This window comes from Geotrypetes seraphini, chromosome 7 (genome assembly GCF_902459505.1).
Source record: "Geotrypetes seraphini chromosome 7, aGeoSer1.1, whole genome shotgun sequence".
Taxonomy (NCBI): domain Eukaryota; kingdom Metazoa; phylum Chordata; class Amphibia; order Gymnophiona; family Dermophiidae; genus Geotrypetes; species Geotrypetes seraphini.
The window spans coordinates 173747999-173761363 of NC_047090.1; the positions used below are offsets into that span (position 1 = coordinate 173747999).

The 13365-nt window shown below is 37.8% G+C and overlaps 1 protein-coding gene across 2 annotated transcripts in view; it reads left to right on the forward strand.

Moving 5' to 3' along the window:
• SPC25 (SPC25 component of NDC80 kinetochore complex) overlaps positions 1-13365 on the forward strand; it is a 59527-nt gene that overhangs the window by 30447 nt on the left and 15715 nt on the right. For both annotated transcript variants that reach the window (XM_033952431.1, XM_033952432.1), the window contains one exon: positions 2365-2469. In XM_033952431.1, the coding sequence (XP_033808322.1) occupies positions 2365-2469 (105 nt within the window). The remainder of the gene's footprint in view (positions 1-2364; positions 2470-13365) is intronic.

Genomic DNA, 13365 nt, shown 5'->3' on the forward strand with positions numbered 1-13365 from the left:
TCAGCATATATTGCTTGTGGGAAGCAGTCAACTGTTTCCGTTTAAGGTGTATTCAACTAGAAACATGACTTTGTGGGCAGAAGCTTGGGCAGTATCCTCATAGGAGATTTGTAGGGCAGCAACTTGGAGCTAGATTTACTAAACAGGATCGGTAAGACCGCGTGGGTCTGCTCCTATCCGATTTTTGTCCAATTCTAAAAGAGCTATTGATGGACTAAGGGGTCCTTTTATCAAGCCGCGCTAGCGGGGTTAGCGTGTCGGACATTTCATCACACGCTAACCCCTGCGGCAAGAAAAAAAAAACTAACACCTGGTCAATGGAGGCGTTAGAGACTAGCGCAGCGGTATTCTGCGCTTTAAACCCCTACCGCGCCTTGATAAAAGGACCCCTAAAAGTTTTGCATGCAAATGATTTGTGCAGAGGTTTGTTGTAATCCCTGTTTTCCCGTCTGATTGATTGTTGTGAGCAGGGCTATGGAGTCGGAGACAATTTTGGGTACCAAGAGTTGGCGTTGTGGGTACCAAAAACTGAAGAGTTGAAGGATTTATCTACCGACTCCACAGCCCTGGTTGTGAGAGCGACTTTCTCACATGTGCAGAGCCGCAAACAGCTGAGAGGCAGGGGAAGCCCCAAAACAGCCTCCTGCCACTCAGCTGTTCGGGGCAAGAAACTTTTTTTTTTTGTAATGGGCACAGATGCTGTCTGTGTGTGTGTGTATTAGAGAGCTGCAAGGGAACGGGGACGACGGGAATCCCGCAGGACCAGCGGGGATCTCGCAGGTTCCCCCTTCGGGGACGTCAGCGCTGGCATCGGGAAGACTTCCGGTCGGCTGTGTGCTGCGGCAGGGCAGGTAGGGAAAAGAAGACGAGCCTTGCGGCTCGAACTCCATTTTGCTTGCAGATGAGGGCTGGGAGGCAGAACACAAAAGGAGGGAGGGAGTGCGTTTTTGGCACAAGGAATGAACTTGGGAGAGAGGATGGAGGAAGGGGGGAAAGAGGTGGGGGAGGGAGTGCGTTTTGGACACAAGGCATGAACTTGGGAAAGAGGATAGAGGAAGGGAGGGAAAAAGATGCTGAGGTGGGGGAGGGAGTGTGTTTTTGTAAACAAGGCATGAACTTGGGAAAGAGATGCTGAGGTGGGGAGGGAGTGCGTTTTTGGGCACAAGGCATGAACTTGGGAAAGAGGATGGAAGATGGGAGGGAAAGAGATGTTGAGGTGGGGGAGGGAATGCGTTTTTGGACACAGAAGGCATGGACTTGGGAGAGAGGAAGGGAGGGAAAGAGATGCTGAGGTGGGGGAGGGAATGCATTTTTGGACACAGAAGGCATGAACTCGGGACTGTGACTGGTGGGGATCCCCAAGCACCGCCAACAGAGGACCTCCTCTAGAGACGGCCAGAACTCCTCTCCACCAAGCACAGCGGTCGCTGGCAACATCCATGAGCCACTGAAGAGCCAGCATCTGTGACTCAGGGACGCTACTGATGCCTGCCAAGCTTGGCAAAAGGGACCCTCAGCCAACTGCAAAGGAAGTCCTCAGCTGACAGCTTGGGGGTTCTCATCAACTGAGTATTTATATTTTATATTTACATTGGAGGCTCTGGTAGAAACCCGTTTACAAAGTATGTATTCTTCCCAATTAATATTTCCAAATTAATAAAGTCTCTTTGCCTATTTGTAAATGGGTTTCTACCAGAGCCTTTAATTTAGTAGCATAATTAAATGAAATAACTATTTCTCAAGTTTATAGGGACGGGTGGGGACGGAGGGATTCCTTGCAGGGACGGGTGGGATTCCTCACGGGGACGTGTGTGACTTTGGCGGGGATGGGTGGGATTTCTGTCCCCACGCAACTCTCTAGTGTGTATGTTACAAATGCACAATATCTACCCCATTAAAAAGAAAAAAGCCCCTCCCCCATCGATGACAGCCCTCCCCAACATCTCGCCGATAAACCAGCACTGGGGACTGAACCACCCCTGCACCAGCAAAATCGGCAGAAGGGTTGTCCACTCCCTCCTGCCACCAGATGCTCCCCCCCCCAGTACCTTTTTCAGAAGTTAGAAACAGGAGGGAAGCACAGTCTCTCCAGCTTCAAGGCCCGCCAATCCAAAATGGTGGGCCTTTCTTCGGTGCATCATGTGATTGGCTCAGATGCCTAAGGCCCCTCCCCCTTGGGGCAGCAGAGCCCTCTGGTGAAATAGGAGGGATTCAAAAGCTGGTGTGGATACCTTCTGCATGGCTTGCGAGCAATAGAATATTACCTGTCTATCCAGAATGGCACACCTATCTGCTAGAAAAGATATTAGCAAGGTAAGAACCTAATCTATTTTTCAAGTTCTATGTGTTTTTGTTTTTTTTTAGGTATTTTAGCAAATAAAAGGGCAATTAAAGACCGTCTGAAGGAACTGGAAAAATCAGCAGAGGTATTCAAAGAGCGACTAGGATTAGAAATCCGAAAGCTGCATGGTAAGTATTCTTCATGTTTCATAGCCTTTCAAAATGTTGTCAATAGTAGGCTGAGTATTCACAATGGGAATGGACTTACGGTAGAGTCCTCTGGGATATTTGTCTTTAGCCGACACCCTCTAAGAAATTTATTAGAATTTTTAGGTTTGTGACAGTTTTTGGCAGGATTGGCCCCATTGGTATCATTAGGCATTTCTGGTGCTCCACTTTTCTCTGGTCATATTCTCATGATTTCCAGGATTTATTTTTTTGTTCATTTTCATTTTATACTTGGTGTTTTAAAATTTCTTCTTTTTTATTTTTTAATTCTTTATTCATTTTTCATCTTTCAACAAGTGCACAATACTACATCATATAACTGTTACAAATCACTTGATAATCATACAATTCTGATTTTACATACATGAATTTATTCCCCCCCAACCACACTCCCCACACGTAATTTAATTCAAAATATCATTTATATATTATATTTCTTTTTTTTTTAATTCTTTATTCATTTTAAATCATAAACAAGTGTACAATAATATATCCATTAAATTATATTTCAATCTATTAATCAAACCTTTAAAATAACTATTTACCCTCCCCCCTCCCCCTACATGTAGTAAATGTGCTTTCATTAGGAAAATGATGTCTATTCATTACAATAATTTGTTAATGGCTCCCAAATCATTTTAAAATTATTATAATTCCCTTTTTGTATGGCAATTGATCTTTCCATTTTATAAATATGACACAATGAATTCCACCAAAATGTATTGCTAAGTCTATTGTAATCTTTCCAATTATTGGTAATATGTTGTATGGTGACTCCTGTCATAATTAATAAAAGCTTGTTATTATTTGATGAAATTTGACTTTTTCCTCTCATTGACATCCCAAACAGAATTGTATCATATGATAAAGCAACATGGTTTTCTAGTAAACAATTAATTTGAGACCAAATTGATTTCCAAAAAAACACAATACAGGGACAATAAAATATTAAATGATCCAAAGTCCTTGCTTCCAGCTTACAATGCATCTATTAGACCTAGAGCTATCTAACTTTTGTAATCTTAACAGGGGTCCAAAAAGCTCTATGCAACAAAAAGAACCAATTTGTCTCATAGATGCAGATATTGTACATCTTTTTTTTTTTTTTTTTTTAATTCTTTATTCATTTTAAAACTTTCATCAAGTGTACAAAAATTGCAACACAATAACATAGATTTAACCACTTGTACATCTTATCACTATAACTTATAGTTGTAAATATAACCCTCCCTCTCCCATCCTGAAATCCCTTTAGTAATTTTTATTTTTCATATAATAGAAACCCTCCCCCACCCCACCCTTATCTTACATATTAAATATAGAAATATTAGGAAAATGGCATCAATCATGACAAAAGGACGTTAATGGTTCCCAAATTTTAATGAAGTTTTTATAATTTTCATTTTGCACCGCTATTGATCTTTCCATTCTGTATATGTGGCAAACTGAATTCCACCAAAATTTAAAATTGAGCCTACTATGGTCTTTCCAGTTATTAGTAATATGTTGAATGGCTACTCCGGTCAAAATCAATAAAAGTTTGTTATTACACATTGATATCTGACTCTTTTTTCTCATAGACATACCAAAAAGTACAGTATCATAAGTTAATGCTACGTGATTTTCCAATAAACAATTTACTTGATCCCAGATTGAGTTCCAAAAGGCTAAGATATGGGGACAATAGAACAAAAGATGATCTAAAGTCCCTATATCCAGATTACAATGCCAGCATCTATTAGACAAAGAACTATTTAACTTTTGCAATCTAACTGGGGTCCAAAAAGCTCTATGTAACAAAAAAAACCAAGTTTGTTTCATAGACGCTGACATTGTACATCTCATTCTCCAAGACCAAATTTGTGGCCATTGAGATGCTGAAATATCATGCTTAATCTCAATGCTCCAAATATCTCTTAAGACCATTTCTTGGTTTTTTATTCATATAATCAGATATCAATTTATACCACTGTGCGGCTTGGTGTCCCAAGAAATCCACCTGAAAGCATAAGAATTCTAGACTATACTGATTATTAAGAATTTTCCATTCAGGGAACCCTTCCTGAATAGCCTGCTTCAGTTGCAACCATTTAAAGCTTTGTGATTTATTAAGACCAAATTTATGTTGCAACTGTGAAAAATCAAGCAATTTACCATTTGAAATAACATCATCTAAAGTCCGTATACCTGCAATAATCCAATGCTTCCAGACAATTTTAAATCCGCCAATTTGAATCTTGGAGTTTACCCATAAAGATTGATTTGTAGATTTATGTAATGGATTAGGTGATTTTTTTTAAATTCTTTATTCATTTTTAAACTTTCATCAAGTGTACAAAATTCATAATAAACACTATTAATTAGACCACTTAAACATCTTATCATTGTATCTTATAAATATAAATGCCACCCTCCCTCTAAGCCCATTATTCATTATAAGATCATAAACCCTCCTATTAAACCCTTCCCCCTCTTTCAACACTAAGTGGTGTATAATTAATAGAAAAATGGCATTTAATCATGACAAAAAGATGTTAAAATGATGATATTGCTAGTGTTTTTTCAGGGGTCTTTCTATAAAAAATTGAATTCGATTATTATCAAATTTATTTGGCTTGGTAAAACTCCTAGAATTGCTTTAGTATCTTTACAAAAGCCAATTAAGGGGGGTGGGGTAAATTTTCCAAATTTTTATAGGTACCATCAGGCCTATATTTTATGTCAAGGTATGTATTGGGTCCTCATTGAGTACATTCCTGATTGGTTATATTTGGAATGGCGACTCATGTTTCCTTTACATCTTTCTCATGTTCTCAGTATCAAGATGCCCAGATTATATAAAGAAAATAGAATTTTAATGGATACTTGGAAAACCTTACGATTTGTCAGTAACTTAATAGCTATTCCTATTAATAAATCAACCAATCAAACCATATGGCTAAACTCCAAGATTCAAATTGGCGGATTCAAGGTAGTCTGGAAGCATTGGATAATTGCAGGTATTCGAACTTTAAATGATGTTATTTCTAATGGTAATCTGCTTGATTTTACACAATTGCAACATAAATTTGGGCTTCATAAATCACAATGTTTTCGTTGGTTGCAATTGAAGCAGGCCATTCAGGCAGGGTTTCCTGAATGGAAAACTCTTAATACAGTATGGAATTTTAATGTTTTCAGGCGGGCTTTCTGGGTCACCAGGCCGCGCAGTGGTATAAAACTATTAGTGATTTGGTTAAAAAAAACAACTAAAAATGGTCTTAGGGATATTTGGAGCATTGAGATTAAGCATCAGATTTCAGCATCTCAATGGCCACAAATTTGGTCTTGGAGAATAAGATGTACAATGTCAGCATCTATGAGGCAAACGTGGGTTTTTTTGTTACATAGAGCTTTTTGGACCCCAGTTAGATTACAAAAATTAAATAGTTCCTTGTCTAATAGATGCTGGCATTGTAATCTGGATGTAGGGACTTTGGATCATCATTTGTATTATTGTCCCCATATCTTAGCCTTTTGGAATTCAATCTGGGATCAAATAAATTGTTTATTGGAAAATCATGTAGCGTTATCTTATGATACTGTGATATTTGGAATGTCCATGAGAAAAAAGAGTCAGATATCATCGTGTAACAATAAACTTTTATTGATCATGACAGGAGTTGCCATCCAACATATTACTAATAATTGGAAAGATCACAGTAGACTTAATTTTAATTTCTGGTGGAATTCGTTGTGTCACCTATATATAATGGAAAGATCACTGGCGGTACAGAATGGAAAGTATAAAGTTTTATAAAAATATGGATTAGGTGTTAAATTATCGACATAACGCAATGTTTTCCAAGTATCCATTAATTTTCTGTTTTCTTTATATTTCCTAGGCATCTTAATACTGAGAACATGAGATAAATGTAAAGGAAACATGAACCGCCACTCCAAATATAACCAATCTGGGACATTTTCCATGAGCTCTGGGAAGACCCAATACATACCCTGGCGTAAAATATAGGTTTGATGATAGCTATAGAAGTTAGGAAAATTTACCCCACCCTCTGCAATTGGTTTTTGTAAAGATACTAAAGCAATTCTAAGCATTTTACCCTGCCAAACAAATTTTGTAAGGATACCATTTAACTTTTTATAAAAGGACCCTTGGAAAAAAATTGGTATCATACTCATTTGATAACAAACCACAGGCAATATCATCATTTTTAATAGCTTGAATTCTCCCCCATCAAGAAAGATGTAAAGGATTCCATTGCTCACACATTTCTGTTACTTTCTTTAATAAAAGTTTTTCATTCTCTTTTATTGTGTCTTCCAGTGTATTTTTAATCTTAATACCTAAATACTTTAATCCATCTTCTTTCCAAATAAATAAAAATGTTTCAAATAAACCTTTAGTACAATACACATTGAGCGGAAGAATTTCTGACTTATTCCAATTTATCTTATACCCAGAAAATTTCTCAATCAATTCCAGCAAACATGGAATGGAAGTTTCTGGATTTCTCAAATAAAGCAGAATATCATCTGCAGAGACTTTATATTCCCGATCTGTACGAGGAATACCCTGTATCCCCTTTGCTTGTTGAATAGCTAATAACAAGGGTTCTAAAACAATATCAAAAAGCAAAGGAGATGGTGGCTGAACTTCGGAAGCGTCTCTTGAGCGTTCGGTAGATTTTACAATTTACCTGTTTTAAACTGATCAGTTTGCTCTGAGGATTTCCTCATGCCTAAGAGGAGAGGGAGAAGTTCCGCTGGAGCCTCGCGGCGTTCTGTAAATCCTCCTCCTCTCACTATTGAACGGCTCTTGATGTGGCTTCAAAGGGAGCCGGTAACTTTGGGAAATCGCCCGCAGGACTCGGCGGTACGGGGTGACGCCGCTAGGATCCAAGGGCTAGAGGTCACGCTGAGCCCGGAAGTAAGAGATACTCCCCCCCAACCGCAGCATACTAGCTCGCCGCAGGCACAAGGCACGTCCATAGAGGCAGAGCCAGTAGCCCAGGAGGCTGGTTCATCATCGAGCTATGTTATGGATCTATCAAAAGACTTTTTAAGTCTGGAGAGGGATACTGCAGCTGGAACATCAAGGAAAAGGGAGGCACAACAAGATTTGATACCCACAAGTTTGGCAGGTGAGACTTCTTCCTTTTTGGTTGAAAAACCCACTGAAATTACAATGGAGTCTCTCTGGGACTTAGTAGTTAAATTAGGAAATTCATTGAATCCACAAGTTAAAGTACTGGAAATGAAAATTGATAAGCAGGAACAAGAATTGACTCAATTGCAGTCAGAACTGACTTCAGTTAAAGCTATCTCAGGAAAAAATAAAAATGAGATTGTAGGGGTCAAACAAGTACAAGAAACTATGATTAGAGATAGTACAAATATCAGGATGAAACTGGAAATGATTGAAAATGGCCAATGAGCCAATAATTTGCGGTTCTTAAACTTCCCCAGGATATCCTCTATGTCTCCTAGGGAAATGTTAAAAAAATACTTCTTGGAGATTTTCTCAGTTTCAGAAGAATTAATTCCACCATTTACACAAGTATTTTACCTGCCTGATAGAAAATTGGATCAGCAATTGATCAACGAGGGACAACAGGATTCAAAATTGGACATTACTACATTATTGGAAAGTTCAATGAAGGAATTAGTTAAACCTGCGACATTGTTAGTAACAGTTGTATTGATGCCAGATAAGAACTGGATTATGAAGATGTTCTTTAAAAATAGAACTAAAGAGTTCCTGGGTCAGAAAGTACAAATTTTTCCAGATTTTACCAAAGAGACTCAAAAACGAAAATTTTTCCTTAGATTTCCTTGCAAATGTATTGTTCATTATGGTTCTGATAAATATGTTTTCTTTGATCTGACACACCTAACTAAATTTGTGGCATTGAAACATCTTGAGAGAGGTGAAAAAATGGAAGTAACAACAGAAATACATGATTAAGCTCCCCGCGATTTCATCCACTTAGATTTTCTTAAGTTTAAGATTAATATTATGATCTTTTCGTTTTATCTCACTCTATTGAAGTCTAGGATCCAATAATTGTGGACTAGAGATTGTTTTCATAAGGAGAAGTTATGATATTTAATATCTTCTATATTGTATTGCAATTTGTTTTCTTTTTCTTCATTTGTTTTCATTTGCTTCATTTGTTTTAATACAATCTTACTGTACAAGATGTTTATGCTAGGGAATATTGTATAAAATTATAAAAAAAAAAAGCAAAGGAGATAATGGACAGCCTTGTCTAACCCCCCTCTGCAAATTAAATTTCTCTGATACATTATTATTAATATACAATCTTGCAATAGGAGAGCTGTACAACGTCTGAATCATTTGTATAAATCCAGAACCTACACCAAACCAATTTAATGCTTGATACGTAAAGGTCCACTCAACCCGATCAAAAGCTTTCTCTGCATCTAGAGAAACAGAGAAAGCTGGATCATTCAAGGCTTTTGTTAAATTTAACATATGAAAAGCCAGTCTGGTATTATTAGAAGAGTGTCTCTTAGCAACGAATCCTGTTTGGTGCATATCAATAATAAAAGGGAGAGCTTTAGCTAAGCGTAAAGCCAATGTCTTAGCCAAAAGTTTTCCATCAACATTGACGAAATAGGCCTGTAGTTTGAAACCAAAGTGGTATCTCTGTTTGGCTTTGGCAAAACGATTGTTAATGATTCTGCCATAGTACCTGTAATGCAACCATTAGTTAGTTGGTACTGATATAAATTTAATAAATAAGGTAATAGGGTAATTTGAAATGATTTATAAAATTCTACTGTGAAACCATCACAACCTGGAGTGGATCCAACTCTAAGAGATTTCAACACTGATTCTAATTCTTTTAGTGATATAGGCTCATCCAAACTTCTTTTTATATGATCATGAATCTTCGGCCCAATAATTAGATTCAAAAATTCTAAACCATCTTTTTCCCTATCCTCATAAGGCTCAGAAGAATATAGGTCTTTATAAAAATTTTGAAATTGACTTAAAATATTACCAGTTTGCATATATATGACTCCTTTATCGTCCTTAATTGTAACAATTTTTGTCCTCCTTTTCTTTGCTTTAAGATAATTTGCCAATAATCTTCCCGCCTTATTTGAACTTCCATAATACAAAGTTTGTTTGGAAAACAAATCATTCCTTGCAAATTTTCATTATATTTACCTTTAGCCTTTAATAAAGTCTGTAGAGTATTTTGTTCCCATTTATCAACTAATTTTTTTCCAAATGCTTAATTTCTTTTTCTTAAGTCAGAAAATTGTTTTTTAAGCTGTTTCCTAACATTTGCCGAATATGAGATAATATTACCTCTCATGGTAGCCTTAAAAGCATACTATAAAGTGACTAGTGTTTAAGCCCGTTACATTAACGGGTGCTAGAAAGCAGCCCCCTTTCCCTCTCCCCCTCCGGTTCCTCCCTAACTGTCTCTCCGTGGTCCCCCTTCTGTCTTCCCCCCCTAAGCAAAACGATCTGCCTCCCAGCACACCCCTCCCCCCGAAGCAGCCCCCTTTCCCCTCCTGTGAGAATGTTTACCTGCATGGCCACCTGCAGCATCCTCCAGCCGTTCCTCTGAGCTTAAACTCCTTCACTCGCCTCCTGCCTACGCTTTTTTGAAGATGCGTGCCATTCCCACAATCTGGCCAGCTCCCCTAGTCTCTTGCCGCCGCCGCCACCACCTCCTTCCCTTCCCGCAGTCGACAAACCTCTTGGCTCCAGCAGCAGCCGCAGCACTGTAAACACGCTGCTTCGTGGCCTCTACTGCCCCGATTTGCTCTGCCGCGTCTCTGATGATGTCATCAGGGACACGGAAGAGCAAATCAAGGCAGTAGAGGCCGCAAAGCAGCGTGTTTACAGTGCTGCGGCCGCTGCTGGAGCCAAGAGGTTTGTCAACCACGGGAAGGGAAGGGGGGTGGCAGCGGCAAGGGACTAAGGGAGCCGGCCAAACCGCGAGAAGGGAAAATCGGGTGGGAGGCTCAACGGGGATTGGGGGGGAGGGGTGAAGACGAACTGAAAAGAACCCTAGGCGCGCATGCGCACTCCTGCAATGCCACGGACCTACATCTCACAGATCAGGGAAAACAGAAGCACGCAGTTGAGTGTGCAGTGCGGCTAGCGTTTTATTATATAGGATAGGAGTATAAATTAATCAAATTGCTGGTGGCGTTACACTATCAGAATACACAAGTTATGTACCAGCTTCTACTAAAATATTTTAAATACAAAAATTCTATAACTACATAAATTGTTTAAATAATCTATAAAATAAATTATTAATAAATATCTATATAAATGTAAATATAAGATAATGAAAAGTGCTCAGTGTCTTATCTCTTGCATGCGAGCCACATAGAGATCATATAGGGACCAACATATCACTTTTCAGTCCCTAATGAAAATTGTTTTTCTAACTGATGTTAAAAATTTCTATTTGCTATAAATAATGTGAAATAATAAATATATTGCACTTATCTTATGAGATGGTCTGCTGCTGTGGCTCTGCAGATTATATTTCCAAATAACTGGTGATGTATGTGATTATCAAATGAGTGCAAAACGGTGCAAACATGCAAAATATGGGGGTATAAACAGCTCTCCATAATGAATAGAAGATACTTGATTTCCATAAAAATTTATTTAAGCAATTTAATACATAAGTTATCAATACCCCAAACCTAAAATTTATATATTTCCTTTCAATACAGCCAATAGAACTCCTCCACATTGTTCCATACCCTCAAATTTACTTCAACAGAAGCTTTAAATTGAACTATCATTTGAAACATTCTTTCATCTAATCATGAAATACATAAACAATCAAATACTAAAATACCAACTAACTCTAAAAAATTGTTCATTCGCTTCTCTTAAAAAATAAACACCTTCATGAACTCCTCCAAACGATTTTGAAGACCCTGCACTAAAAAGGAAGAGGAGGATATCTTCTCCATTTCAAAGTTAGAAGCCGATTCTTCTCCACATCCCGCAGCAGGGTATTATCCACACTGCACCGACGATCATAACCATTGCACCTCAAATTAACCCAAGAACTCACTGGTTAATGTCTGCAGTACATTTTAATATTGAAGCAAGTTAGGATGTGTCCGCAATATCATCTGCATACCATCCACTCCTACTCCAGATTGTATCCCAATGTCACTAAATGTCCTTTTGTTGCGCATGTCTATTCTGTATCCCGATGTTACTTAAAAGTGCTGTAAAAATCCTAATATTGACAACAGTTCTGTCTGTGGCAGTCTACAATCAATTCCTCTCATAGCCTACTTGCCACGCTCAACTAATCTGCATACATAAGTTTTGCAGGCAAACCACTCCTAAAAGTAAGCATCAAGATCTTTTGCTTCACTATATTCTAGGCATCTCTCCTACATGTCATGTCATAAGGGTTCCCATCGCTCAGGGTATGACAAGCAGGGTTAAACCTTCTAGTACCAAATGAGCAGTGCACGCTCTGCTTTCAAAGTCAACAGAACTAAGCCATGAAAAAACAAAACCCAAAGGTTTTTTCTTCTAACAGTCATATCCAGAAGTAATGTATAATCAGAACGCACTTCATGGAAATATTCCTTCAGGATCTTATATCTTAACCTTTTTTTTTTTTTTAAATCTATAAACACTATCAGAAATGGAATTATTATGAAAGTAGTTTTCATTCAATCTTAAAGCCTAGGATCTAACATAGAATCCAAGATAAAATTCCATTTCTTATTGTTTTTGCCGTTAACTTACATATTTTAAATTGAGTCATAAACATTCTAATGATTTATCAACCTCTACAGAGAGAATGTTTAATATATTTTCTAAAAGATTTAATAAAATTCATATATATTCCTCAAAATATTGAAGAGAAAAAATAAATATATCAAGGAAAAAGTTAGAAATCATATAACTATAGAATCCACCATTTTCTTGTAACTTGTCAATTTTATGACATGGGCTGTTCCTGTTTGTTAATGAATTCATGCAACTTTTCAGGATCATCAAAAGTTGTGGTTTTATTCTCAAAAGTAACTTTCATTAGCGCTGGGTAAAGTAAGCCGTATTTAGCGTCCATAGCTCTCAGTTGTGGCCTCAGCGCTAAAAAAGCTTTTTTTCTTATTGCTGTGCTCCTGGCAAAATCAGGAACAATATGTATCCGTGCATCCTGACACTTCAAGTTCCTATTTTGTTTTGCCAGCTGAGATATTTCTAGAACCTGTTGATATCTCAGGAGCTTAAAAATTAGAGGACAACGACCCTTTTGTTTTTCATCTCTCCTGACAGGAATTCGGTGTGCTCGTTCGATTTCTATAAGATACTTAGATCTTACAGGCAATATCTTAGGCAGAAAATTTTCTAAGAAGGAAATAGGACTCCCTTTCTCCACCCCTTCCAGAAGACCCAAAATACGTAAATTGCACCTCCTCTCACGATTAGAAAGATCTTCCAACTCTTGGGTAAGAAATTCAATTTGTTTCCGTTCCATATTGTTTTTAACTACCACCATTTCAGCTGCCTCCAATCTTTCTTCCATATTATTTGTTTTAATTTCAACTTGCTCTATTCTTTTAGTGAGTGAAGACATTTCCTCCATAAGAACATTAACTTTTTTGGCAGTATCCGAAACGATTTTTTGGCGATGACTTTAACGGCATCTCTGGCTCCGACTTTGCTCATTTCACACTTGTCGACAGTGCAAATGCTGAGTCACTCTTACTTTGCTTTCCCGAAGCCATTAGATAATCTTACCCTTCTTTAAAAACAAAACGGAAAACTTTTCATGTGACTTTTATCACTCTCAGGGTCTATCAATGTGGAGCACA